Here is a 26,545-nt window from a genome sequence, read left to right as displayed (position 1 = left end):
TACTGGAGCCGAGCCACGAGTCATTACGCTGACAGATTTCTTAAACTAACACAAAGATGATACAAGTTTCCTTGCTTCAGATTCATACGGTGACTAGTTTCCCTCGTCAGGCTTTTCTCTGGTCACCCCTGCAAGAATTCATCTGTACTGTTAAAGAGGAGAAAGAGGAGAGCAGTACTTATTAATTTCTTCATGTATTAGTCGGTGTCGGAGCTCCGCCCTCGCCATGACACTCACACATCAACAACATCTGCTAGCACCCAGCACCTCTAGTCATCACACCTCAGCACCTGCCAGCTTACACAGCACTGCAGTGTGTGAATTTATGCATGTGCGCTGCATCTGTTGGAGGCCATCTCTAAATCTGCCTGCATTGATCTGAGCTGAGAGAAGAGCCAAGGTGAATTCCTCTGCAGGGCTGATGGACGGAGATAAAGACGACAGCCAAATGGAAAGTGCGAATCGTTCCCGGGCACTCGATAAAAGGGGTCCGAAAATCTTTGAAACACTCTCTGTGTAAGTGTCTGTGCCGTTAGAGCTGATTACACACACTTTCCTGCCTCACAATAACTTTCGCACACCTGTCATCGAGTCGAGTACACACTCGCAGCGGCGTCGAAGAACCAGCGCTGCGAGTAACTGCAGTTTGGAGCCGGAGGCTCAGTGCAGGTTGTGATTGTTAGAGGTTCCACTTTTTAAAAAAATCAATAAGTCATTACAACAGGAATTTAGTAAACAAACACGACCTGTGCCAACAAGACTGGCAGCCGCTACATGATTTTAGATTGGGTCTTAAATCTGGGCATCAACACCAACGACGAGTTCAGAGGTGGGACGTCACTGTTAATACCTTTGTTTTTAAACATAACCAGGACCTTCTCCTGACTTCAAATAAGTGGTTTCAGTTGCCAAACCTTAAAGGGATATTCCGGTGTAAGTTTAATCCATGGTCTAACACACCATGAAACTATGTTACACTCCCTCTCAAGAGATCAAGTTAGCAGACCGCTAATTTACGGAGTTTTATCAACCTCAGAAACGACCGCACGACAACAATACACTGCAGTAAATGGATCCAAATATAAACCGCCACCAAAAAGCCACAAATAATGCTCAGAACAGCACCAAACTTCAGCAACAGTACAAATAGGGTCTCAGCACATAGTCCGGGGCATCTAACCTCCGCTAGCTTAGCTGGATTTCTATTGGGAAGCTAAAAACAGACTTCAACTCTCCTCCATCAGCTTCCGGGTCGGGGAAGTCCCGATGCGACGATTACCGAGTGCGGTTAGAAATGCTCAATTCCGTTCTTTTCCCTGTCCGCTCTCGATAATAACTGTTATAAACTGGCAGGTAAGACACATATGAACTTTGATTGCTTTTCCATGGAGTCATAATCATACATTTTCATCCATGAGCCGCGGAACTCTACTGCACTCGGTAATCGACTCGTCGGGACTTCCCGTCAACAGCAAGCTGCTGCAGAAGAGTGGTAAATTTAGTCAGCTTTTCAGTAGAAATCCAGCTAAGCTAGCGGAGGTTAGATGCCCCGGACTATGTGCTGAGACCCTATTTGTACTGTTGCTGAAGTTTGGTGCTGTTCTGAGCATTATTTGTGGCTTTTTGGTGGCGGTTTATATTTGGATCCATTTACTGCAGTGTATTGTTGTCGTGAGGTCGTTTCTGAGGTTGATAAAACTCCGTAAATTAGCGGTCTGCTAACTTGATCTCTAGAGAGGGAGTCTAACACAGTTTCACTGTGATTTAGACCATGGATTAAATTTACACCGGAATATCCCTTTAACATGATGGAACAACTTGAGTGCTAATGCTTTTAGCTTAGCAGCAACAGTGAAGATTTTGGATTAAAAAAGGGGGGGAAAACATATGTTCATTACAATTTGGGACCTTGTGGCTTCTGGAGACTTGGATTATACCGTGGAGCCCTTATATGTTTTTTTTTCAGTTGTTTTTTTTACGTTTTAAAAGTCCCCAGCTCCAAGAGATAAACAGAAACATCCTTAAATCAAACTTGGCCATGCCTTTAAATGTCCCACATAACAAAACAATGTTCTCTTCCTTCACATTCAATAATAACTGTAATGATTGTGAAATTAGTTTTTTTCCTCCCCCAACACAGTGTTTTGTCTCACTGCAACAATATTAACAAAATGCTCATGCCCATGGGGAAGCTTTACAATTGCAGCCAGCAGTCGTCCCTGAATGTGATAATGTCTTTTAAATGATTCAATAACAGCATTCAAACACACAGAAAAACAGCGATAAGCTGCTGGAAAAACCCAATTTATGCTGTGGGAGCACAGATAATTCACTTTCGCAATTCCTGTTAAAAACCCAGCGTACTGAGTCAGAGTTAAGGTGACACCTCTGAGCTGAATCCATTAAAATGATCACCAAGACGTCAACGCATCGGTTCAGAGGTTAAGTTGTAGAATCACGCTCCGTTGATCGCTGGCCTCTGGGGTCAGATAGGGACATATCTGACTTTGTTCAACTACAAAAATGAAAAAGTCTTCACTCCAACTATCATTTTTACTCGCTTGGATTCAGGATAAAAGCACTTTCAACCTGAATACAAGGCTTTAAAAGTGAATCATTTCAAGCTTCTATCAAGTAAATACTTCTTCTTCAAAGGCCATGGCAGCAGATGGAAAGGATTGCTTCAATATGGCACAAACAGAGCTGACCATGTTGTTTTAGCTGTGATAGAAATCGGACTACTTGTGTAAGCATATTTACGTATTTGCTGTAAAAGGGACTTCACACAGGTATTGATCAGCCATTAGAGTAACCAACAGTGCTGAAAGTGCCATCAGTGCTACCCGACTATGAGGACTGGCAGCTCCCTGTAGTGGACAAAGCCAAACTGGAATTGGAACAAAACGTCTGAGAAGACAGAGGCCAGTTTGACGAGGCCAGCAGCTGACAGACATTTAGGGGACCACCAGAAAATACTTCCTCTATAAAATATGATCCAGTTATTAAAATGAACGCCCCCATTTTAAGGTTCTTTTTCCAAAACGACATACCGAAATTAAAAGCATGACAGCTCCCACATAGTTTGAGACTCAGGGATGTGCTTGGTACCATTGGAAAGGTAACACCCTCTAGAAGTGTAAGTGTGATTCTATGACATACTGACACAGAGTTACAGAGGTTGGAACACAGGTTTTGGTTTCCGTCCAATTCAAATGTCAATAAACTGATATAAGGGTTCATGTATGTCTATAACTTGAGAACCCCTTTACCTAGAAACATAATCTTGGCCTCAAATGAAAGCTAAGACCCTGGGGTTTCTTGCTTTTTCGACACTTGTAGCTAGTTTTGGGTAAAATGACATGGATATTCCCATTCTATGGACTCTTGGCGAACTATGAAAAAAAAATTTCGGCATGACGTTGTAGCTGTGGAAAAAGGGAACACTCCGAAGGTATGTAGGCATTCTTGCTTCTTGCGGTAGAGGGCTCTTTCTAATGTTGTGTCATGGTGAGTTTAGAAGGCTATTACATGGTCTGGAAATAACTTTTTTGGACTTAAAATAATCATGACAGTCTCTGCTTTCCAACAGTGAGTATATACTGTTAAGATCTGATGCTTCAAACTATCAGCAAAAAAACTATTCGATTTTACGAAGGGTGTTCGTTTGGTGAAGGGTGTTCCTATGTTGGAACGGTGTTCCTTAAGGGGTTAAATTGCCTTTGTACAGTAATCTGTAAAGCCTGGTCCTCATAGAGAGTCTGCCTATAAACATTGTTTATGACTTCATTGGAACTTTAGAGGACTTCTCTTGAAACTATTTTATTAATGTGTTTCATGAAGCCAATTTAGGTGAATGCCCAAAATGCCATACAGAACCTATCTAAATTTGAGTACACATCCACCCAGCAATGTGGCAGACAGTGAAAGTACTCAGAAAAAAAATTACCATAAATTATCATCAGTGTCCTAATTACAGCACATTTTAGGAGAAATCTACAAGAAGCACCAATTTACCTGCCCATCAGCCCCTCGTTAAATTCATGCAAATCGCCCCTCAGGAAATACCAAGGCTGCTTTTTTATCTGAAGAGCAGTGAAGCTAGAAGTCAACAAGCTGTGACTTTCTTCCTTCTGCAGCAGCAAAAAAAAAAAAAGTCCTGGAGAAACAAGTGACTGTATGACAATAAAAAGCATCAGCGAACACAGATCGAGGCCACCGCATACAAGCTGATCCAATCAGAAGACAGGACGAGGGGTCAGGGGTCACAGGGTGTTCCATTACCCCGAGCATCAAGCTTCATTATTCATCGCACGCCAGAGAAATGCAGCTGCAGGACACACATGTAAACTTTAACACTCGCGTCCCTCAGCAACAGAGCTATTACAGTGGAGACTCCAGGGGAACGTCCCTCCCATTCATGGAAACGCAGAGCAGAGAAAAAGACGTTTGACCTCCTCCACAATGACATAAAAAACAAAATCATTAGCTTTATTAATATTAAAACTGTGCTGGTGTGGAATGGAAGCTGTGCAGCTACACAGGAGCTGTAAGTTGTCTGTGGATGTGATATTTACATCAGATAAAACAGTTAAGAGCAGAGAAGGTAGACTTTTAAGGGTGACATCTGACATTTCCCCCTCACTTTAAATGCACAACCTGACCACAAGTTTTTGTCCTCAAAGCGATATTTTTCCTGAGGATGGCGAAGACGTGACCCGCCCTGCTCTGCATTTGATAATCTCATCCTAGCCTTAACCAGTCTCACTTCTCATGCCTAACACTAACCCAACCAACAAAGACAACTAGTGCTAACTAGCAGACTTAAGACAGTTGTGTTCAACAATGATGAACAATAAAAAGTTCAGTTACATCTCGTAGATAATGTAACTGAAGTAAGTAAAGTTGGTAAGTTTGTAACTGAATTTGCAAAAGTAATAGTTATTCTAGCTATTCTGCCCAAAACCACGATGTTTTCCTGAACCTAACCATCCGCGATCATACAAACAAGGTCAGATACACCTGTTGCTGGTGCATATGTCATTTTGTGAGTCACAGCCACTTGATCTATTCAGTCGTTAGGTATGACGATGTGTCGGGCGGGTCCTGTGTAACATCTGAATGTGCGGTAGAGAAACAGACCAAGCATGTGTGTGTGGATCGTGTCTAAGTATGAGTGAGAGTCAAACGGGCAATCCAGACAGCTCAGCGACTTCCAATTCACTTGCATAAATCGCTTTAAGAAGACACTGTCCCCGAAGTGTGCGCCGCTATCTCCATTCGTCCCAGTCTAACCATCGAGTACAGCCGAGAGCAAAACTTGTTTAATTCTGCAGATTAGTCAACTAAATCTTTGTGAAACTGACCCCAGAAGTGTAAAAGCCTCGGATGCCGAATTCAGACCCTCGCTGGATTCTGAAATCTACTTTAAATTAATGAAGATGTCGTTGATTAACAGCTTCTGACAGCGAGGCGAGGCAGCTTTCATTCTTGGGTTAACAGACTGACATTCACGAACAGAAGAGCAGCAGCCCTTCACTGCATCAGGGGAAAATAACCAATAACCTGTTTTAATAAAAGAGGCTTGTTTGCCCCTTATATTGGTCTAATCCTACCGCAAACATTCACTCAGGCTCATAAATCCTTTGGACTGCAGCCCTCTTCTCAGATTCAGCTTTTCCCCCAAATTCTGGTATTTCTTTTGGTGCTTCGAGACAAATCTTTCTCACTGCATCGGTCTGACTTTAAAGAGAAACAGAATCTAGGAACAAATGTGATGTTCGCTACCGGCACACACCTCCAAATCTGGCCACTGCCCTGCGTCTGGACGGCGACACCAGCTCCTTGACGATCTGTAGGACCTGCATGCTCACGGGGAGGCAGCGGTGGAGGCGGTTGGACGTGCCACAGGGCAGGGGCAGCCCATTCTTGCCCTCTCAACCCCCTCAACCTCATCCCTCCCTGGCTCCTCCTCAGGATTCATCCCCTAATGCTCGACATCATGACTCCTGGCTCCTGGGGATCTTGATTTCAGCATCCCGAACTGGCGATTCCCCCGAAAAACCCAGCACTTTCCTTTGAATCTTCTGCTCCTCCTTTTTCCTTTCTTGATGTTATTCTCAGATTTCAACACATGCTTAAAAACTCTCCGGCGCTCAAACGTCCTCAGATACTCTCTTGCAGCTGGTCTCCACACACACAGTACCTGATAAGTGCTTCACCTGCTTCCACTGTTGCCTCCGCTCCACATGAAACAGCCTCTAAATCTCAACTCAACAACTGGCAGCTGCTGAAAGTAGCGGAGGGTGCTCCCTGGCAGCGCCGACTCTCCGCAAAACTGAATGTGTTCATCCCGCGTGTGATGCGTCGCTCAGCTGGAGAGCTCTCACACCCTCTTCAGTCGGCAGACAGCAGCAGAGAAGCAGAACAGAGCAGAGAAATCTTCTTTTTCCTTCTTTTTTCCTCTTCTTGTTGTGGATCAGTACATGCACAGTGGACCGCTGATGGTGCTTCTTAACTGGCCAACTCTCTCATCTCCTCCTCTGACTCCCCGTATCCTCTCCCATCACCCTCTCCTCCCATCAGTCCTGCAAAATGCGGGGCTGCTTTGCTCGCTGTCCTCTCCTCACATCATTTAAATTCGTATTAATGACCGCTTCCACTCACTCAGCCACAGCATCTCCTTCCCTCCCTTCCCCTTCTCTCTGCTCTCCTGCACTCCTCCCTCCTCCTCGTCTTCCCCGCTTCTCATTGTGTTGCTTTATGTCTCCGTCACCCACCGCCGTTTTCTCGCTTACATCCACTGTGAGGCTGAGAACATGAGCAGAATGTAATGGGGTAAAAATTCACAGCAGGAGGTGTGTGTACATGTGAATGTGCCCCCGGCGGCATCAGTAACACCGTCGCCTCCAGGTTACATCCTCTCACATTTTCAAAGTGTCTTTGTCGCAACCTTCGCTCCCTCGGGGTGCCGGTTATTGCACTGAAGATGTTTTTAATCACTGTTCAAGACAAGAGAAGCTAATTATGACATCACATGTTGTCTAAGAATACGCCAAAATGGTCACAATCTATCGAGCAACATTTGACTAGTTCTGTCTTCAATCGTTTACTTGAGATCTTTCTTCTTCTGGATCTTTAATAATGTACATCACACTGTCTGTTTACGTAACTTCATGGTGTGGTTAGTATTTAAGTTATAGTTTTATACTGGTTTGACTTTAACAGGGGTTTTTAGGTTGACTTCTCTCCATCGATACCTGGTTGCTCCTGTGGTGTTCCTCAGGGATCTGTCCTCGGCCCGTCTATCTTTTCCTTATATGCAACTCCATTTGGGCATTTATGAGGTCCGTGCCTTGCCAGACTTTAAAACAGTGTTATTGTGGGCTGTATGCAGAACTGAATTTGCTTCCTATAATTTGAAAAACTGCAATCTATGGCCGCAACTCCTTGTTGATCAGGGATTTGTTGGTCTGAGGTATCCACAACGACTTCCTCTTCAATCCCCTTCAAACAGACAGCAAATGAGCAAGACAGCCAATGTATTTTGTTTCTTACACAAAGACTTTTCACACAGCACTTCGCCCAAGGCTAATAACATTCTTAGAAACCGACTCTGAGGCAGGCTTAGCCCAGAGTTAGCACAGTTTTCAGCAGAAAACTGACTAAAGATACGGCTACAATGGTGCCTCATGTGAAACAGGGATAACCTAAACAATTGACTCTGACAGCAGTCATGTCTTGAAGAATGCAAACATTACTTGCGTGATCTGAAAGTCATCTAAACAATGAGAAGAACTCCTGCACACAGTCTAGATTACTGCTCAACTTTCACCAGGTATGTTGCGGCGTTGCAACACTTCCATATGGTGCCGACATTCAATCTGAGGTTCACAGAGTTTCATGTAACTGAAGATGACTTTTTTGTGTATGTGTCACCAGTCAAAAAACACAAAAGGTACACATTTATACTGGGGTCAAAGGATATCCCTGCACTAAGATTATTCGGTGTGAAAAACCTTGAAAGTGCGTTAAGTGACCCCACTTACAAGCTGACTGTTAAACGTTAAATAAAACGTCAAACTGTTTTCAATAAGTGCAGCATTTGATCTTAAGTGATGTCCACTGATTCCAAAAACGTAAGACACTTAAAAATGATTCAACCAGCTGGCAATTAAATGCATTATTCGGACAGAAATTGTTTTTCAACGATTTGTTCAGTCTTTATTCACCAACTGACAATATTTTCATTTGTTTAAATGATCTCAAATGTACAGTTGTGTCCAAGGAAATAAAGAAGACTCTTTCCTTGTTACAGTGTCCTGATGAGTCAGATTTATGCTATTGGCAACTCATTCTACTGCCATGAGTTTGATTTAGTGATGTAATGGTTAATGTTAATATGATCGAGGTCACTGCAGTGTCGTTTCTCAACCAACGTACACGATATCATTTGTCAACCAGTAAATCTGAGAGCAACATTTATATAAACACACCGGCTGAAATAATCATCCTGCACTTGTTGTCAGAAATAAAGACATTATGGAGACGATTGTGGATTAAAATGAGATAAAACTGAGTTTATATCCAGTACGTCTTCGTGCAGGACACATAATAATGTTTATTAACCCTCCACCTCTTTTGTTAGCTCTGAGTTAGTTTTACCTTCTCCTGCCCGTCTCGTTCACTCTCTGCCTCTGTCCATTATCACTCCACATACATCCTCTCCTCCCTGTTTTCTCTCTCTAACTGCATCATCTTGCTGTAATCAGTCAATTTATCCTTCCAGTTGGTGATGTATCGCTCAGGCTGTAATTTCTTCATCTCCTCGGGGGTTTGTTTTCCAAATTCATCACTGAGCTCTGACATCATGGTGTTTTGTTTGACATCATTCCAATTTAATGTAGAATTGATCAGTTTTGGGTTATTCAATGTGGAATATGACTTAAATCAATACAGGCAATTATGAATAGGTGAATGTTTTGTGATCTGAATGCTAATTCAGAAGCTTTTCCAACCTGAACATTTCTCGTTAGATGCTAAACCTATTTTCTGGTATTTTGCACATTGACAATAAAGTTTAAACTAATGTTATTTAATCTAAAATAATATTCTGGACAAAGGTCCTAATAATCATCGTGTTTAAGATATGAGTATAATCAAATTAAAGTCAAGGTCAAAATTAAAAAAATTAAAATCTGAATGAAAAAGAAAACACTAAAATTACAAAAATGAAATAAACTTCTGGTAGCCGTCATCCTCAAAAACCCCAGATCATTGTCTCATCACTGCTTCATCCCCCTCTTTTTCTTCTTCTCTAGTTTCTGATCCAAACTGGATTTCCCAGCAGCCCCTGCGGTGAGTAATGTTCTCCTATATCCGTGTTGGAACCAGTCAAACGGTCTGAAGATGACCTTGAGCAGCGACACCGCAACACCTTCAAGGCATCACATGAACACACAATGCCATTAGTGCCCATGTTGAACATGACACACACCGACGATGAGATACCTCACACACACACACACACACACACACACACACACACATTGCATCTTCCCAAGGACAGCATGCAAAGAGGAGCAGCAGCGCAGTCGGGTTCATTTTTTACACAAATGGAGTCCCTATAAAACAACCAGCTGCTCTGTGAGCCACAGTACACATGTGTCCTAGTGATGAAATGTCTCTGTACTTGTTAGCGCGTCGATCCTTCCGGCACCGAGTCAAACGGTACAATTACTGCGTTGCTGAATTGACTCTGCAGCTGCTGTTGCTATGCCTCAGACCCACTGTTGCTAGGCTATGACCCCGGCACTTTGAGGTGAAAGTGTGGCCTTTTACAAACATAATGGTGCTCACCTTTCAGTGACGCCAACACCTACCTCTGATAAATTAGCTTCGCGGCTACAGGAGCGACACTCAACAAAGGACCGGTGGCACCTTACACGCATCAGAACACCCACGCTAATTGTTTTCTCTGTAAAGCAGCTCGGTTCAACATTTCTGCAGGTACATGCACCTGGAATTGACTGTGGCGGTAGCTTTTCGTCACCTTTTCCAACCTAAATGCCAGAATAAATGTTGGCAAAGGACATCTATGCACAACAAAAAGTTAAAACCTCATTTTTTCGCGTATAATATCCAGTTTTGTTGCCACCTATGCGATTAGAGACGTCCTGAAGTCTGGTTAAAAACACCAGTTTCTGTCTCCACAGATACGGCTGAAGATGATCCAACTTCCCGTCAAAAATATATATTTTTTGTAGCCACAAACACGGCTGTGAATTGTCCCTCATCAAACCCGTCCACTAGTTTGTTCTAAGTGCTGTATCATAGGCAACTGGACAAGTTTCAGTTTCTGGAGGCCACTTGTGATCATTGAAACACGAGTTCAAAAATGAAAAAGCAAACAGTGAGCTAAATGTAATCATCCAATCTAACATCTTGTCTCGTTATCTCTCGTATTAAATCTCTAATTAGATTGCGCTGTAACGTTTGTAGTTTCTATTTCGATGCTGCTCTTTTTAGCCGGGTTTAAAAATGTGCAAGTGGCGTTAAAAATTAATGAGGTCCAACTCACAGCGCAGCAGCAGCTCTGATAATTACTCCAACTACTTTTTTGTACATATTAATATTGGCACATCTCTGCTACTATAGCACAAACTCCTTACATCTTTCTCTGGTGCTGCTGCCAAAGACGACGAGGAGAGACTTATTTTTGAGGAAATCGTATCATCTCAGTGTTACACAGATAAGATAACATTTTTAAAAAGACATATCTAGTTAGCTGCAGCTGGAGAAACTTTTAAATCCAGTGCTGCACTCTATATTCACTTTTTGTGCTGCACTATGCCTCGTAATGTGCTGCCGGGTCGGTTAAAGGGATATTCCGGTGTAAGTTTAATCCATGGTCTAAATCACCGTGAAACTGTGTTAGACTCCCTCTCGAGAGATCAAGTTAGCAGACCGCTAATTTAAGGAGTTTTGTCAACCTCAGAAACGACCGCACGACAACAATACACTGCAGTAAATGGATCCAAATATAAACCGCCACCAAAAAGCCACAAATAATGCTCAGAACAGCACCAAACTTCAGCAACAGTACAAATAGGGTCTCAGCACATAGTCCGGGGCATCTAACCTCCGCTAGCTTAGCTGGATTTCTACTGGGAAGCTAAAAACAGACTTCAACTCTCCTCCATCAGCTTCCGGGTCGGGGAAGTCCCGACGCGACGATTACCGAGTGCGGTTAGAAATGCTCAATTCCGTTCTTTTCCCTGTCCGCTCTCGATAATAACTGTTATAAACTGGCAGGTAAGACACATATGAACTTTGATTGCTTTTCCATGGAGTCATAATCATACATTTTCATCCATGAGCCGCGGAACTCTACTGCACTCTGTAATCGACTCGTCGGGACTTCCCGTCAACAGGAAGCTGCTGCAGAAGAGTGGTAAATTTAGTCAGCATTTCAGTAGAAATCCAGCTAAGCTAGCGGAGGTGAGATGCCCCGGACTATGTGCTGAGACCCTATTTGTACTGTTGCTGAAGTTTGGTGCTGTTCTGAGCATTATTTGTGGCTTTTTGGTGGCGGTTTCTATTTGGATCCATTTACTGCAGTGTATTGTTGTCGTGCGGTCGTTTCTGAGGTTGATAAAACTTAACTTGATCTCTTGAGAGGGAGTCTAACACAGTTTCACGGTTCACCATGGGTTAAACTTACACCGGAATATCCCTTTAAGGTGCGTGTGATTTGCATTAGAGGCGTCAAATATGAACCGCTACTTTATTCCGTGGCTGTTTTTATTTTTATTCCCTCTTAACCTCGTCCTCACATTCAGAGCACACACAGGTGAGAACTTTCTCAAAGACCGCTGTGTCAAACTCTTCACATCGTGGGTTACAAGAGGGATTATCAAAGGAGACGCACACATGAGGGAAAAGAATAAGTAAGGTGAGGGAAGAGGAAAGAGGTGATATGGATCGAGCTGCTATCACTGCAGCTGAGTTGTTATTGATGGAGTCCTCAGTCTCCTCCCAGCAGCACCCATACGTCCTGTCATACAGGGGCCCTCTCACACACACCGGATCAATAGGCCCTCCACCAGTTCCCCTTAGCGCCCTCTTGACTGAGAGGAGATGGTTACTGTAAGTCTGTCCGAGTCGCTGATGCATCGTGTCTTTAATCTACAGGCCTGATAAGAGCTCGGCCCGGTGGCAGCCGGCTTCACTCAAACTGGCAACCGAGACGCTGTCGATGCAGCGATTGGGTCTTCGATCTTCAGTGTCGGAGAGAAGAGACGCTGCACACGGGCTGGAAAAACAACTGTAGAGGGCAGGGAAGATGTGGACCAGCACGTCGATACAGACATTTTTGTAACGCTGTTAATTAGAGACGCAGAAAATGATTATCTTAATCTGCAGATTGTTTTCTGCAGTAATTGTTTAGTCTATAAATGGGAAACACACTTTCTCAGAGCCCGCAGCGATGTCTGGAGTTTGTGTTTTTAGTTCAAACAACAGACAAAAAGATTAATATTTTAAAACGCTCTCACATACGACAAAAATAAATACAGCAAATTCTCACATTTGAGAGCCACAGTTTCCTATTGTTGCAATGATGGCAACATTCATCTCCAGTATCTTTGTCTCCACACCACGTGTCTGTAACTTAACTTGTTCAATCTCAGAAACCTGAAACAAAAGTTAGCTGGCTAACTATACAGAGAAAGCTAAGCTAATATTGACGCGAGTGGAGATGTTACAAACTTCTTTTCACTTTCTTTCCCACACGTCACAAGAACTCCAGCTTTACGGCAACAATGAGAGGACACACCATTTTTTTGTGCTCTCTTTTGGGGACCTTTAAGATGAAGATGTTCACATTTGTCAGGGCTGTCTGCCATCGTTTACTGGCCAAACCCTCGCAGTTCTGATTCCAGATGTGAACTTTCGAAGGACTTTCGTTGCCAGCTTGAGAAATACTTTAAAATGAATGATGACAGTTAAGGAATTTACAAATAAAGACCATGTGAGACAGAAGCCGTGAAAGAATTATGAAATCACAAAGAACAGAGAAGAAATCTATTGAAAGGGAGACAAAAAGTCCCAGAAAAAGACTCCAACAGGAAACACAGACGATTTAAAGTCCGTATTGTCAGAATTACTCTTCAGTTATAACGACACGACGTGAATGAACATTTTCTCTGCATGCCAGGAAACACACTGTGAAGGTTTTTTCAGCTGGATGTCACTTCTTTGTCTCCTCTTCAACTCCCTGCACAGACGATGACAACTCCCTCCACGCTGTCATCGTTCTGGTCTGAACCTCTGCCTCCGAGAGAGGTGGCAACACCGATTTAACACAGCGTTCCTCTCCATAATGCTCTCTATCTGCTTCCTCTTCCCACTCCGTCTCTCCGAAGGGGGGGTTTGTTTCGGGTCGGCGGCGGCTGCCAGAGGAACTCGCGCACACACACAAATCATACAGACATAACGGCGGTGTGAACACACACTCGTCTGTTGTACTAATGGCGGCATTCTGTTGGAGGGGCGATTGAATTAGGCCGGGTGCTGATTGCTCGGCGCATTGATTAATGCTGCCTGCTGCGCTTCAGTGCGTCACGGCACTCAAGAGTCCTGCTGCTGAATGCCAATGAGACGCCGAGCGCGGGGACAATATGAACATGAACGACTCAACTGAAATTGAATGAGATCAGATGTTATAAAGCTCTCACACGCAGCTCAGCTCGCTAAGATTTATAGTTTGTTGTGATGCTAAAACTCAGGTTTTTAGACAAGCTGGTGTTCAGATGAAATTAGCTACAGACGGTCACAATCTGCAGAGGATGAGTTCAACAACAGGCTATTATTTTTTGTTTGTTAGATTCTTAATTTATCGATCAGTCGTTTGGTCAATAAAATGTCAGAAAATGGTCGATCTGTGTTTCCTAACGCTCAAGATGACGTCCTCAAATGTCTTGTTGTATCCATAACCCAAAGACATTCACTAAAAACACAATAATAAAACAAAATATTCACATTCGAGGAGCTGAAATCTGACAATTTATTTAATAATTGACAATTTAGTGATGAATTGTTGGAGCCTCACCACTGTGTCAACACCTCCACTCATCCAACTCTTTCTTAAATGCAATTTCTTATCAATTATCGCAAAATACAGTAAAGCTTGATAATAATCCGTCAGATTTATCAAGACTAGCTGTAAACTTGACACGTTCTCTCCATTTTTAATCCAATGAACAGTTTAGTCGTTTTTGTCCAAGTCAAGATTTAAATCTCCAGCAGGTTGGGAGAGTCTCAATTTTAGCTGCATCAATTACAAGTTTGGTCAACTGGGAGCAGAAAAAGACAAACTCACATTTACAGACTTTTATCATCTCATATGTCAGCAGACAATTTCCTACTTACACTTCCAACAGACATGCAGCAACATTATCCCGCTGGACACATGTTTCTGTCCACCCGGTGAAGGAAGTCCAATAGCAGACGAGCTCAAATGTCACATTTTTTTTTTTTTTAAAAGCAGCGTTTTTCACACCGTCAACTATAAAACACTGAACATCTGTCGGCAGCTGGCAGCATCACAGTCAGAAGTATCTGGATCCAAACGCTCCTGCACGTCACAACACTCCGATGCTCATACAGCAATAAGGCTCATAGATTTGAGTCAGCATTTTGAAAGGTTGAGGGTGGAGAGGGTGGAGGAGTGGAGGTGGGGGTGGGGGGGGGGGGGGGGGGATTCCCCAGAATGCCCTCCTCTCTCTGACTTTCTCACTCCCTTTCCTCTCCCCTTCCTCTCCCGGCCTGGCGTGGCGCCACGGCGAGCGAGGGAATGGGAACGGACGGGAAAGAAAACACAGTGGAACAACATCGCCGCTCTGCCTCACACTTCCTGTTTGCCCTCCCCGTGTCACTTCCTGTTTGAAGTGTGCAGCTCTGTCGACCAATCGGACTCCGGCCCCGGAGTTCCAGTGTCCTTCACGGGTGGTTAGATGTCGCGCTGTGACATTTTTCCAACGCCACCTGTTCTGCTTCATTCACGTCACTGCCTCTGACCTCACTTACAGCTTAATAACAACAAGTTCCATTAAAAACTAATCACATTTTAGGACTCAAACGACCTCCGAGTCCTGAAGCAAGGATATCAACTCGCTTTCAAACAAAGTGGATCAAAAATACTTCCCAAAGTTCACTGACAGCCCGGCCGACTGTTGCTCTGGTTGATTTTAATTTGTTGCGTGTGGTTTTGTTTTGCTCCATAAAATGCAAAACCAGGATTTGTAAACACGAGTCATTGACTCATAAGTGGTTGTTTTACGAGGCCTGAGAGAAACCACTGCCATAATGAAATAGCTCTTTTTCATAGCTTACAATCTGAACTTTATTTTGACTCGATTTCTGTTTCTCCTCATGTTAAAATCAGCGAGGTTTTTTCTCCTTTGTTGTCTTTTTCCTCATCCGAATTGAGCGTACAAGGACAGAGGGCTTCTGAACTGGTGATTTTATGCAGTATAAATAAAATAAATACTAACTGGATCCGCAGCACCACTGTGGACGAGTTTGATTGTGCGTGACATCCATGTTTCATGCTTTCTTCTCTCTTACCTCAGTTCTTGTCATGTTGCTACTTGACTTTACTACCAGTTCTCGTCATACCAGTTAAGTGCACATTAAACTGAACTAAGGCATCAATCCAAACTGAGCTTTCCCTTCAGAATGGAGTACAAATGATGTGAAACAAGTATCAGCGTCTGCCTTCAGATACACATAAAAACATGCAGATTCCCAGTAAAGCGCGCCACAGTCCTCTGGAGGACAGTGAATCAGACTTTTCCCCATTTGTTTCGGTCAAAAGGTCAATTTCTTGTGCAGAAAAAAACAGCCTTTACAGTTAAACACCATCTATGCTTGAACAAATGCAATAGAGGCTGAAAATACGTACTAAAAATACGCTTTTCCTCTAAAAAAAAGCAAGTGTACACAGGTTTTTTACCCACTAAAAATGACCTATTGAGCCCATTCCCACTTCCTGCAGGCAAGTCTGGGATTTTTGTCTAAAGCTGACGTCACGTTTCACATCACAAACACACTGGAAACAGAGAACGACACCAGCCAAAGTAAAAACAAGCAGCATGGAGGCCAGTGAAGATGTTACATGGATCACCAGGTTGTACATTTTACCACAGTGTCCTTATTTACTGGCTACCACCGTCACAACAATGCACTTAATCAGTCAAGAAAGACTGTGAAACTATTTTTCTAAGAGTTCACCGACTGAACAATCAATCGATTAGTAAAGAAAAACAGAACAGAACTAATTGATGATGGGAAGCAAACTGTTACGGGCCTGTACGCGATAGTTACTCTTCTCTTTCTTACAAGTTTAGAAAGGCAAGACAAACAGAAAATAAAGAAGAAGAAGTAAAAACCCTCCACACACAGTTCTAACCGAAGGCTAATATATCAGAGAACCAATAAATCCGTCTGTGACTCCAGGCCTCCCTCACAGCTGACCTCTCCCAGGCCTGCCTGACCCGGACTCACAGTAAACAGCCATGATGTTTACCACAGAGGTGGGAGATTCCATAGAGAGAGCTGTGTGTGTGTGTGTGTGTGTGTGTGTGTGTGTGTGTGTGTGTGTGCAGCATTGTTTACAAGGCGACAGTAAAATAAACAGCTGGTAAAGCAGCGGAGGAACGGGCCGAGCAGAAGCAGCGGGGGTTTGATGTACGCAGGAGGCAGACAGCCGAAGATCTACGACGACACGGCCCCGGTGACTGCGGCAGCGGCGTGGGAGTGAGCGAATATTACCCACAATGCTCCACGCTCGGCCCGACTGTCTCAATCTCTCTCTCCCTCTCACACACACATATACTCGTGCATTCATACATCACACAGTCGATCAGGTGTATCCCGCTTGACATTGGTCGATAGGGTGTGTGTCGTTTATCACGGGTTGACGGGCGGTGAGATGTTTGTCACTGGCTGCTGTGTGTGTGTGTGTGTGTGTGTGTGTGTGTGTGGGTGTGTGTGTGGTTTCTCCACAGTCACTGGTTTACTGTAAGATGCTCGCGGTGTCGTTGGGAGGTTGCATGTGTGGTTTCTTGAAGACTGATAAGATTTGTTTGTCATCAACTCTTGATTCGAATAAACAGGAATAACATCTTGTGTCGTGTTTTGGCAGGTTTATGGGAAAACCAGTTCTGTGTTTGTAATCCCTATAAAAGAAACCACAAACGCACCAGGGTTGAGTGTGTACTCGGGTGAAAGGAGTATCAGGAATACACAATGTTTTTTTAAGTGTTTTTCACGAGTATATTTTGAGTAAAATACGTCAATATGTGTCCTTGTGATGAAGGAAAGTCTTTATTTGGTTTAAAATCATTTTAAAACCTTGTTTTGATAGAAAGACCTTCATCAAGACAACTTCATAAAGGTCTTTGTGCTGAAACGTTGTAATAAAAATCCGTTCTTGATTGCAGGCGAGTTGAACAATGTGCAGGAGTTTAAGACTCAACGAAAATTATCAGCAGAAAGAGAAGAAATATACGTTTTAATGTCATGTCAGAGACTTCTAGGTATTGTGTGTTGCAGGGATATCTTCTTCAGTTAGCAAGCTAACCAGTTAGTTACATGCTGTGTTCCAACCTCTGTAACTCTGTGTCAGTATGTCATAGAATCACACTTACACTTCTAGAAAAAACTTGAGGGTGTTACCTTTCCAATGGTACCAAGCACATCCCTGAGTCTCAAACTATGTGGGAGCTGTCATGCTTTTAATTTCGGTATGTAGTTTTGGAAAAAGAACCTTAAAATTGGGGCGTTCATTAAGAGGTTAAAGGCTGGATTCTGTTGCGTACAAAAAAAAGTGCATCACAGGATTTTGCAGTCTGACAAAAATGGAAATCTGACAAGAAACAAGATAAAAATGAAAATGGAGGATCTCAACGCCTGCATATATCTTCTTCAGTTAGCTAGCTAACCAGCTAGGCCTCCTCCACCGGCGCTCCAAGCTCACGGGCCTGACTGCTAGCTTGTTTAGTTGTTTTATGTGTAACACCAAGGACGATGCTGGAAATAAGTTGTACACTTTTGCATGTCATCCTTTTGGATTACCGTTTTATGTGTTTTTGATCCAGAAATCAATCAATCAATCAATAAAAAGCTGCATTGCAAAATGAGCTAACTAGCTACGGCTGGTACAGTTAGCAGCAGTTGGTTGTTATTCTTAAATATGCTGCCTCATGTTGTTTTTAATATGACTAATTCCTACATATTGTACCTTTAAAACTTGCTTTGTAAAAAGTTTCTTACTTTTGGGATCAAAAACGTTGATTTGAAGCCGTTTGTCACCATTTTGTGACATTTCATACACTAAATGTTGTGTAAATTAATGTTTAGATCAAGAAACTGTGACCTTAAAACTCTAAAATGCAAACAGCATTCCTATGATTTGTATAATCTTACACCACCTTTACTGGAAGAAAGAATAACTCGACCTTTTCAGAGGAAACAACTTGATATCAGATTTAACTGGATATCATTGAGCTGCAGCCCAGCGGAGAACGTACAGTCACAGGGTGAATTCACACCTTCTCCACGAGCTGAAAAACACTTTAAAAGCCCTTGAAGCCGCACATTCAAACTCAGCAAAGCTTTCTTTTGTCGTACAAGATGCCGGCGCTCTTTAAGTCCAGACATTAAGTATTGATGGACGAAACTTTCTGAGGCCACCGCTGTCGCCGCCGCCACCGCTGAGAAACGGCAGCTCTGCTCGTCTCACCATGGCAACTGAACACAGAGAGGCCATGAAAAGCCGGTGACGAGGGGATGTCATAATTTCTGTCTGAGTGTCAGAGGGAGGGAAAGCAACAGAGAGCGACGTTCGTGTGGGCCGGTATCACATTCTCCTGGTGTAATTATCTTGCCTGAAGTATCATCGTGGATAAAATAAACTGTATTCATCCAAAGACTTCTTTACTCTGCGTGTGTTTGCAAACAGGAGTCGACATGGAGCCGCTTCTGTTCTGATACATGTTTCTTTTTGCAGCTAAATCGTCCTCTGGAGGAAACTGAGTGTGGGTGAAGCATGTTTAAATCAATGCAACAGACTGAATATTTCAGATACGGCTATAGAAATCTAAGTAAATTTGAGCAAAGCTGAAGGAAAGCACAGATATTTGCAACCTATGAACTTGCGTTTCACTCCAGTCCAGTCACGGCCCTGCTGCCCCTCAAAGAAAACAAACTTATATGTGTGGTCCGCTGCTATTCTGTCAAGAAAATCGGGAGTAAAAAGCGTATATATGCCACACCAACCTTTCTATAAATCCCCAGGTCCACTTTGAGCTGTATAATGTAGCAGGAAAAACCTGATAAAAGTGCAGCAGTATGGAAAACTTGCCCTGCAGCAGTGAAAATAAACCAGGTGGCGGTGCAAATCCTTTTTCAGCCGCGGCTCCACGGCTACACAGAGGTATCAAACTGTTCCTCCATGCTCCACTCAGCCACAGAAATCCATCCAGCCACTCCAAAATGTATTACTGAAGCCCTGCAACTACAAACTTTGCATAGAGGCACTGAAAAGATGATTGAAGTTTTATCTTTGCTATTAAAAAACCATGAAGTGGACTCTTCTTAATAAGATGAAGTTCCTGTTGGAACAGGACTTTTGGGTGGAGCACACACTCTGCTTTTGTTTCCACCGACTTCTCACTGGAACTTACTACACCTGGGAACTGCTCAACTACCTGTATGTAATCCATGTCTCAGGTGCTTTTAGAGGCCACATCATGAGGACAAAGTGGAAACAACCATTTTTTAAAAAGGACTTAAAAAGGTGGAGAACCAACCAAACCAAGACGACCAGGCACTCATTAATTAACAGGCTTAACCCCTTAAGGAACACCGTTCCAACATAGTATCACCCTTCACTAAACGAACACCCTTCGTAAAAACGAATATTTTTTTTTGCTAATAAGCATCAGATCTTAACAGTATATACTCACTGTTGGAAAGCTGAGACTGTCATGATCATTTTATACCCAAACACAAAGGAAAAAAGTTATTTCCAGACCATGTAATAGCCTTCTAAACTCACCATGACACAACTTTAGAAAGAGCCCTCTACCGCAAGAAGCAAGAATGCCTACAAACCTTCGGAGTGTTCCCTTTTTCCACAGCTACAACGTCATGCCACAATTTTTTTTTCATAGTTCGTCAAGAGTCCATAGAATGGGAATATCCATGTCATTTTACCCAAAACTAGCTACAAGTGTCAAAAAAGCAAGAAACCCCAGGGTCTTAGCTTTCATTTGAGACCAAGATTATGTTTCTAGGTAAAGGGGTTCTCAAGTTATAAGCCTTTGAATCTCAGTAGGCGCTCTTGGAAAAAAAGGACCCAAGCAAAACGCACATGCCATAGACATACCTGAGCCTTTATATCTTAGTCAGTTTATTGACATTTGAATTGGACGGAAACCAAAACCTGTGTTCCAACCTCTGTAACTCTGTGTCAGTATGTCGTAGAATAACACTTACACTTCTAGAAAAAACTTGAGGGTGTTACCTTTCCAATGGTACCAAGCACATCCCTGAGTCTCAAACTATGTGGGAGCTGTCATGCTTTTAATTTCAGTATGTAGTTTTGGAAAAAGAACCTTAAAATCGGGGCGTTCATTAAGAGGTTAAAGGCTGGATTCTGTTGCGTACAAAAAAAAGAAGCATCACAGGATTTTGCAGTCTGACAGAAATGGAAATCTGACAAGAAACAAGATAAAAATTAAAATGGAGGATCTCAACGGCTCCAGAGGAAGAAACCAAGAAAACTAAGATTGGTTAAGATTGTCTGCTGGACACGAGCAAAGTCAGGAATTGCACGAGACAAAATCAATGAAAGCATCAGCTTCATGTTTACCAGTGTCATCTGAACATCCACCGACCTTTTAAACAGGCAATAAAAATCACAGTTGGTCCCATTTTAGTCCTTTTTTTTAAGCAAATGTGCAAAAAGGTTAACTGGCTGCAGCTTCCTCAGTGTGATAATTAGCTGTTTCTTTGCCCCTGATGATAGTAAATTGCATATTGTGGGGTTCTGGATAATTGGAGGGATCAAACAAGACATATTCGAGCGACTGGGGAACTGTGATGGACATGTTTAATCATTTTCTGACATTTCATGGACCAAATAATTGATCAATCACGAGGCTGCCAAATGGTCGAGTCTGTGGGGAACATTTCCATCTGTTTAGTGGCTATTTTTCAATTTTTCTGACCATCTCTGGCTGTTTTTGTGTCAACCACACCGGGTGTTTTTCACCGGAGAGTGGACCATCTCCAGCTGGTTTTGTTGCAACCCAAACCGGTATTTTATAAGCCAAACCTTGACCTTGTCCTCACCCTCACCAAGTAGTTTTTGTGTGTGGTGATTGGTTTGATGCAGAACTGTTCATCCAAACCAAACTCTCATCTCATCCATCAAACCAGACGACTAGTTTTTCAGATCTAGTTTTAAATGAAGGGAAAAGCTGACAAATAACTCTGTCATGTTCAGTATGTTAGGTGCAGGTGAGGATGCGTTCAGGTATGCGATCTACCAGGTTGTGTCTGTGTGTGTCTGAGTAATATTATATTTACTCAGTGAATCCTCTGACTGGTGGCTTCAGCATGTCGAGGCTGATGCCCTGAGGACAGGGTCTGAGGATCCATTTCCTACTGCTGCCCTGTTTACTGGGAGATGTAATCATATTCCAGCAAGGCTTCCTTCCTGTAACCCCTCCACCCCCTCCTATTGCTCAACACACACACAGACACACACAGACACACACACACTCGAACACAACCTCCCTGTCACCACAAACGTGACATCCGAGCATCATTCACCACTGCAAGGAAAGGACAGAAAACGCTGAGAGGGGGAGAGAGGAAGAACTGCATTCCTCCACACAACTGGCATCACATCACACACTTCACACTCAACACACAGCTACTAACCTTCAAACATCACCGAGTACACACTGGCAGGAATTGAAATGAAACAGGGAGGTTGGGTGGAAAGAGAAAGAGAGCGAGAGAGAGAGAAAGGAGGACAGAGCAGACTGAAAACAGAGACGAAGGAGAGACTTCTAACAGCATAGAAATAAGCACAAAATGCTTTCAAGTTCAATTCTCTTCCCAGTCCGCAAAAAAAAAAGGAAAAAAAAGTCCTTCAAAATGTGTCAGTGTGTGATCGCAGCAGTGGAAATGATGATCAAAGCCGCACAAGGACAAGTTGTCTTTCTGAGCGACGCACACAGCATCACCATCGACGATCATAGACCATCTCAGAACAATCAGCTCCGGCGTTGGTTGGACACTTGAACTCTTGAGGGGAAAAGAAGTGATGAATAAAAGAAAATTTGTGAGTGAAACTGTGCATTTTCACTTTGTCCTCAAACAGAGGCCAGAGCCGCTGATGTGTCAGTTACTGCATCGTTACACACAGGCCTCCGAATGAGACGCTCACAACGAGCCTCCACGACAACAGCGACCCGATGCTTCTGTCAGAGAAAAGTCCAGATATTCAGAGATTTTGTTCATACGGAAACGTTTAGTACAAATAAACACACTGAAGGCAGTAAACAGAAACGCTACGTGTGTGTTTTTGACCTTTTGTTGCAGGATTTTCCATTACTCTCTTGTCACGATGCTGTGCTTACGCTCTGGTTGGGTTTAGGCACGAACAACACTTAGTTATAGGGCTGTAATGATACGACAAACTCACGATTCGGTTTGTATCACGATTTTTGATTTTTTTCAATAACTTCTGTATATGACACTTGTCTGATAGTATTGTGGAGGGCGTGTCTATCTGATGGTCTGTTAACTGCACAGATCCCTCACTCAACTTAATACAGAGCAATGTCCCACAATGCAACATTACAGAACCAAACTAAGGTAACGTAGCAACTGTAACTCTCTTTGGCAACAAGGAAAAATACCACAGCTGTACGTGGAGAAGCGTCCTTCCTCCTGCCCGTCCAACCGACTCCTCGTCACATTTCTGCCCGATAAACAGCGCCTGTCACTGGCAAAAAAAACTTTAACTCACTGTGTGTTTATGATGAAAAAAAATCTCCACGATGGTCAGGCCTCTGGACCGAGACTTCAGTGAACTTTACCCCAGAAGACAGTCTCCGTCTGGTTTTGATTGACGGGGGAAACACGGGGAAACCCCTTGAAAACACACACACGTCATCATCATGACGTGTACCGTCACGTCTATTTAGGAGCCGCAGCGCCGGCTTTCTGTGTGAATTACGCAGCGGTTCGTCTTTACAGCGGTGTTTCGCTCTGTGTGAACGAACAACGGCGGAGAATTGGCGAACGACCGCTGCGGTGTTAATGTGGTGTTACTTACAGCTCATAGGGCTGATCTGGACTGGAAGATGTGTCGCGATTCTGCCTTCTCACAGCGTGAGACAGGTTCGTGGATCTGAGTGTCGCGATTTCAGCTTCGATACGTGTATCGTTACAACCCTACTCAGTTAGGCTCAGGAAGACATTACGGTTTGGCTTTAAATATCTACAAACATGGCTGGAAACGTCCCGAGGTCTCGTTCAAAGCGCCACCAAGACAGCTTAAAACTGACCCCACATACCGACAATGACTTCTGGTTTCGTTGCCATAAACACGGCTCGAAAACTGTCCCGCGGTCTCCTTAAAAACATCCAGTGGCGTCATGTTTATAGATGTTGAAATGCTAAGGTCGCTCATCAAAAACATCCAGCGGTTTCACACTTACAGATGTTGACATGTAGACTCGAACTGCGGTCGCTGATTTGGCAGCCTTCTCGCTTGGGGGCGGCGTTCTCAGTGGTTTTATTGCATCTTACTGCTTTTTATCAGTTGTTTCTCACTTTAGAAGTCGTGATTAAATACATTCAAGTGCTGAAAACAAGAAAAAAGTTACAGTAATAAAGCCACAAGTTGCCTTTCTGTTCTGCACAGTGGTACATGTTGCCTCTCACCATCTGGTCTGTCAGGGGAGTTTCAGATTTGCACAGTCCTTGCTTCTGCTCGTGTTTGCTCAGTAAATGACGCCACATTTCTCACAGCACTCGAAGGCAACGTTTGTTGTTGTTTTGTACAGTTAAACCCTTAAGCCTTGAAGTGACGATGACACGTCCCCCGCGGTGTGAAACGTGTCTTCTCTTGGAGCCTCTCTGCCCACAGAATGACTCCAGGCTAATTACTAGAAAGATCGGTATTTGTTTGTTGAGGAAAGCACCTGAGGAAAGAGGACTGTTGTTGTTGTTGTTGTTACACAGGTCGGGCAGGTTTATGAGCCTGCCGCGCTTCCTCCACATCAAGGCCCTCGCCACCATGGGCGTGCTGTGAATTTGAACTTGAATAGAAATTAGGGATTAAAATTAGTCCAGATTTTATGCCGGATGACATGCTGGTTTCATTAAAGCCGCTGTGTCAGATCCACATCTAAGGTCTCCCGCAGGAAGGAAATGAGGCGGCGATGTGCCGGTGGAGGCCGTCTCCAGTGTGACATTAACGCCAGAGACTTTATAAACACTATATTTTCACTGCTGCAGCAGAAAAGGTCATCAAGCTTGCAACTCCCGGAACGCTACTTACTGCGGTTCTCGCTTCTACTTCTCCCTCTTTTTTTCTTTTTAACCCACAATTCAATTTGTTTTGCTGACTGCTTTATTGGCATGAGGCAGAGTTTGTACACCAACCAAAGCAGAAGCTGACAGAGTGGAAAACATTCACTGTAGAGCAGAAACAATGGAGAAGAATTCATCAGTTCTCTTTCGAGCGTTGCCCTAAGAATACGTGACGCTGTTTGTTTTATGACGGCAGCTTAAAAAGCAATAAGCTCACTCCAGGTAAAGGTAAAGGTACAGGTGATTTTACATCTTCTGCTGCTGCTGCTCGGCATTTTGTGAACCACGCTGTTGTGTTTTTCCACTGGCACTTTGGGCCACGTCAAGTCAAACCAAGCAGTGGCAATTTCCATTACCAGCTTCACCGCACCAAGCCTGGGATAGAAGCCGTCTGTCTTTTGGTGGTGGTGCTCTGGTTAGGTTAAAGCAAAAACCACTTGGTTACGGTGAATAAAACGTCATGATCTGGCTCAAAATATCTGTTTTTTGTCGCCACAAATGAAGCTGGATATTGTCCTGAGGCATCCGTAAAAATACCCAGTGGTGCCTGGTTTACAAATATTGAAACTCATGGCTTCGAACATATCCTGACGTTTCACACTTATGAATGTTGAAACGTTGACTCAAACTGTGGTCACCATCTTGCTAGTTTTTAGCCAAGCGGGCTGCGGCGACGTCTTGTGAACGCAGTCAAGCAAATAATCGCAAGACTGAACTTGTGTCTCTGCAGGAAACCCAAGAGGAAGGCTTTTAAAACTCTGAGCGTTCAGCTCTCAGTCATTTTGTAGCTTCGTACTGAATCTTTATGGTTTGAAGTTTAGTTTCTCTCCTGCGTTCGTGTTCGTAATTTCACATATCTGCTGGATTTAAGTATTTCATCGTGTTTGCTTTCAGCTGTTTCAGAAGTTGTGTTAAGTTGGTGAAAACCCAACATTTCCAGATGTTGCTGCTTTTTAATAACAGATTTTAAATATCAAACATACGGAGGACTTTTGTTGTGAAGAATTTATTGAAAATTAAACATGTTTGTCACCAAGTTAGAGGAGCTTCATTAGCAGCTATTCTTTAATAATACCGTGGGAAGGAAGAATATTACAGCTGCTTCTTTGCACCATTACAGTAGGTAAAGACAAACCTTCAAGCAGGTACTTGTGTTTTAACCAAGCCAAGCAAAGCACATGTGTAAAAAACATGGCAGACAACGAGGACTGGGAACTTCTTACATACGCCATATAACAGCCTGGCGTGTATATAAAACATCACACCAGAAGCTGCGGTACCTTCAGAATACTGTCGGGTTTTATTGCCACTGGAATCACACACTACCCTCCTCACCAGCTGGGTGGCACCGGAAGCAACGCTCCTCCACTGAAGCAGCACTTTAACGCTGTGCTAATTCCAGTCCGAACACCCGCTAAGAGCTATTTGGAACGCCGACGTCTTGGGCGGAGAATGACACATCTGCACCATTAGCTGTCATCTACCTTCGACACACCAATGCTCACAAGGCTTGTGGCCTGGAAAATGTGGTCGAGGTAATAACACTCTCCGAGGTGTCTCGGGTGCTCAGACAAACATCTCCGACAGCGCCAACGACAGAAAGTGTGTGCTGAGCAGCTTCCAGTTGTGAACGTGTCCGACTGCGTGATTGTAGCTGGACGGAGAAACCTGCACGCTCAGCCGACTTTTAATAGATATCGCAGGTGGAGCGGGATTGTCAGTGTAAAGACCCTTTGCTGCGTGCTTTGTTTGGCTAAGCTAACCATGCTAGAGTCCAGCAGATGGAGGCCAGATGAGGCTCCGAGGAGGACGTAATTATCCTGCACCACACCCAGACACTGTGCCCGGCAGGCCACCCAGCTACATC

The 26,545-nt window shown here is 43.5% G+C and overlaps 1 protein-coding gene and 1 long non-coding RNA gene across 5 annotated transcripts in view; one reads left to right on the top strand and one right to left on the bottom strand.

Annotated features, from left to right (window-relative positions):
• Window positions 1-13,038, top strand: part of LOC115595422 (uncharacterized) — a 55,671-nt gene extending 42,633 nt beyond the window's left edge. For all 3 annotated transcript variants that reach the window (XR_003986696.1, XR_003986698.1, XR_003986697.1), the window contains exons 5-6: window positions 9,318-9,354; window positions 12,190-13,038. This is a non-coding gene — a long non-coding RNA (uncharacterized LOC115595422). The remainder of the gene's footprint in view (window positions 1-9,317; window positions 9,355-12,189) is intronic.
• The window catches only part of usp6nl (USP6 N-terminal like), an 84,228-nt gene that overhangs the window by 41,298 nt on the left and 16,385 nt on the right, over window positions 1-26,545 (bottom strand). The window contains exon 1 of one of the 2 annotated variants that reach the window (XM_030439865.1): window positions 5,795-6,781. The exons of the other annotated variant lie outside the window; for it this stretch is intronic. Within the exon in view, the coding sequence (XP_030295725.1) occupies window positions 5,795-5,864 (70 nt within the window). The 5' untranslated portion in view covers window positions 5,865-6,781. Of the gene's footprint in view, window positions 1-5,794; window positions 6,782-26,545 lie in introns of those variants that run through there. 2 annotated transcript variants of the gene reach the window in all.

The sequence above is a fragment of the Sparus aurata genome, chromosome 14 (genome assembly GCF_900880675.1).
Source record: "Sparus aurata chromosome 14, fSpaAur1.1, whole genome shotgun sequence".
NCBI classification, from domain to species: Eukaryota; Metazoa; Chordata; class Actinopteri; order Spariformes; family Sparidae; genus Sparus; species Sparus aurata.
Note: the sequence above shows the minus strand (reverse complement) of the source record. Positions and strands in the feature narration are given on the sequence as shown.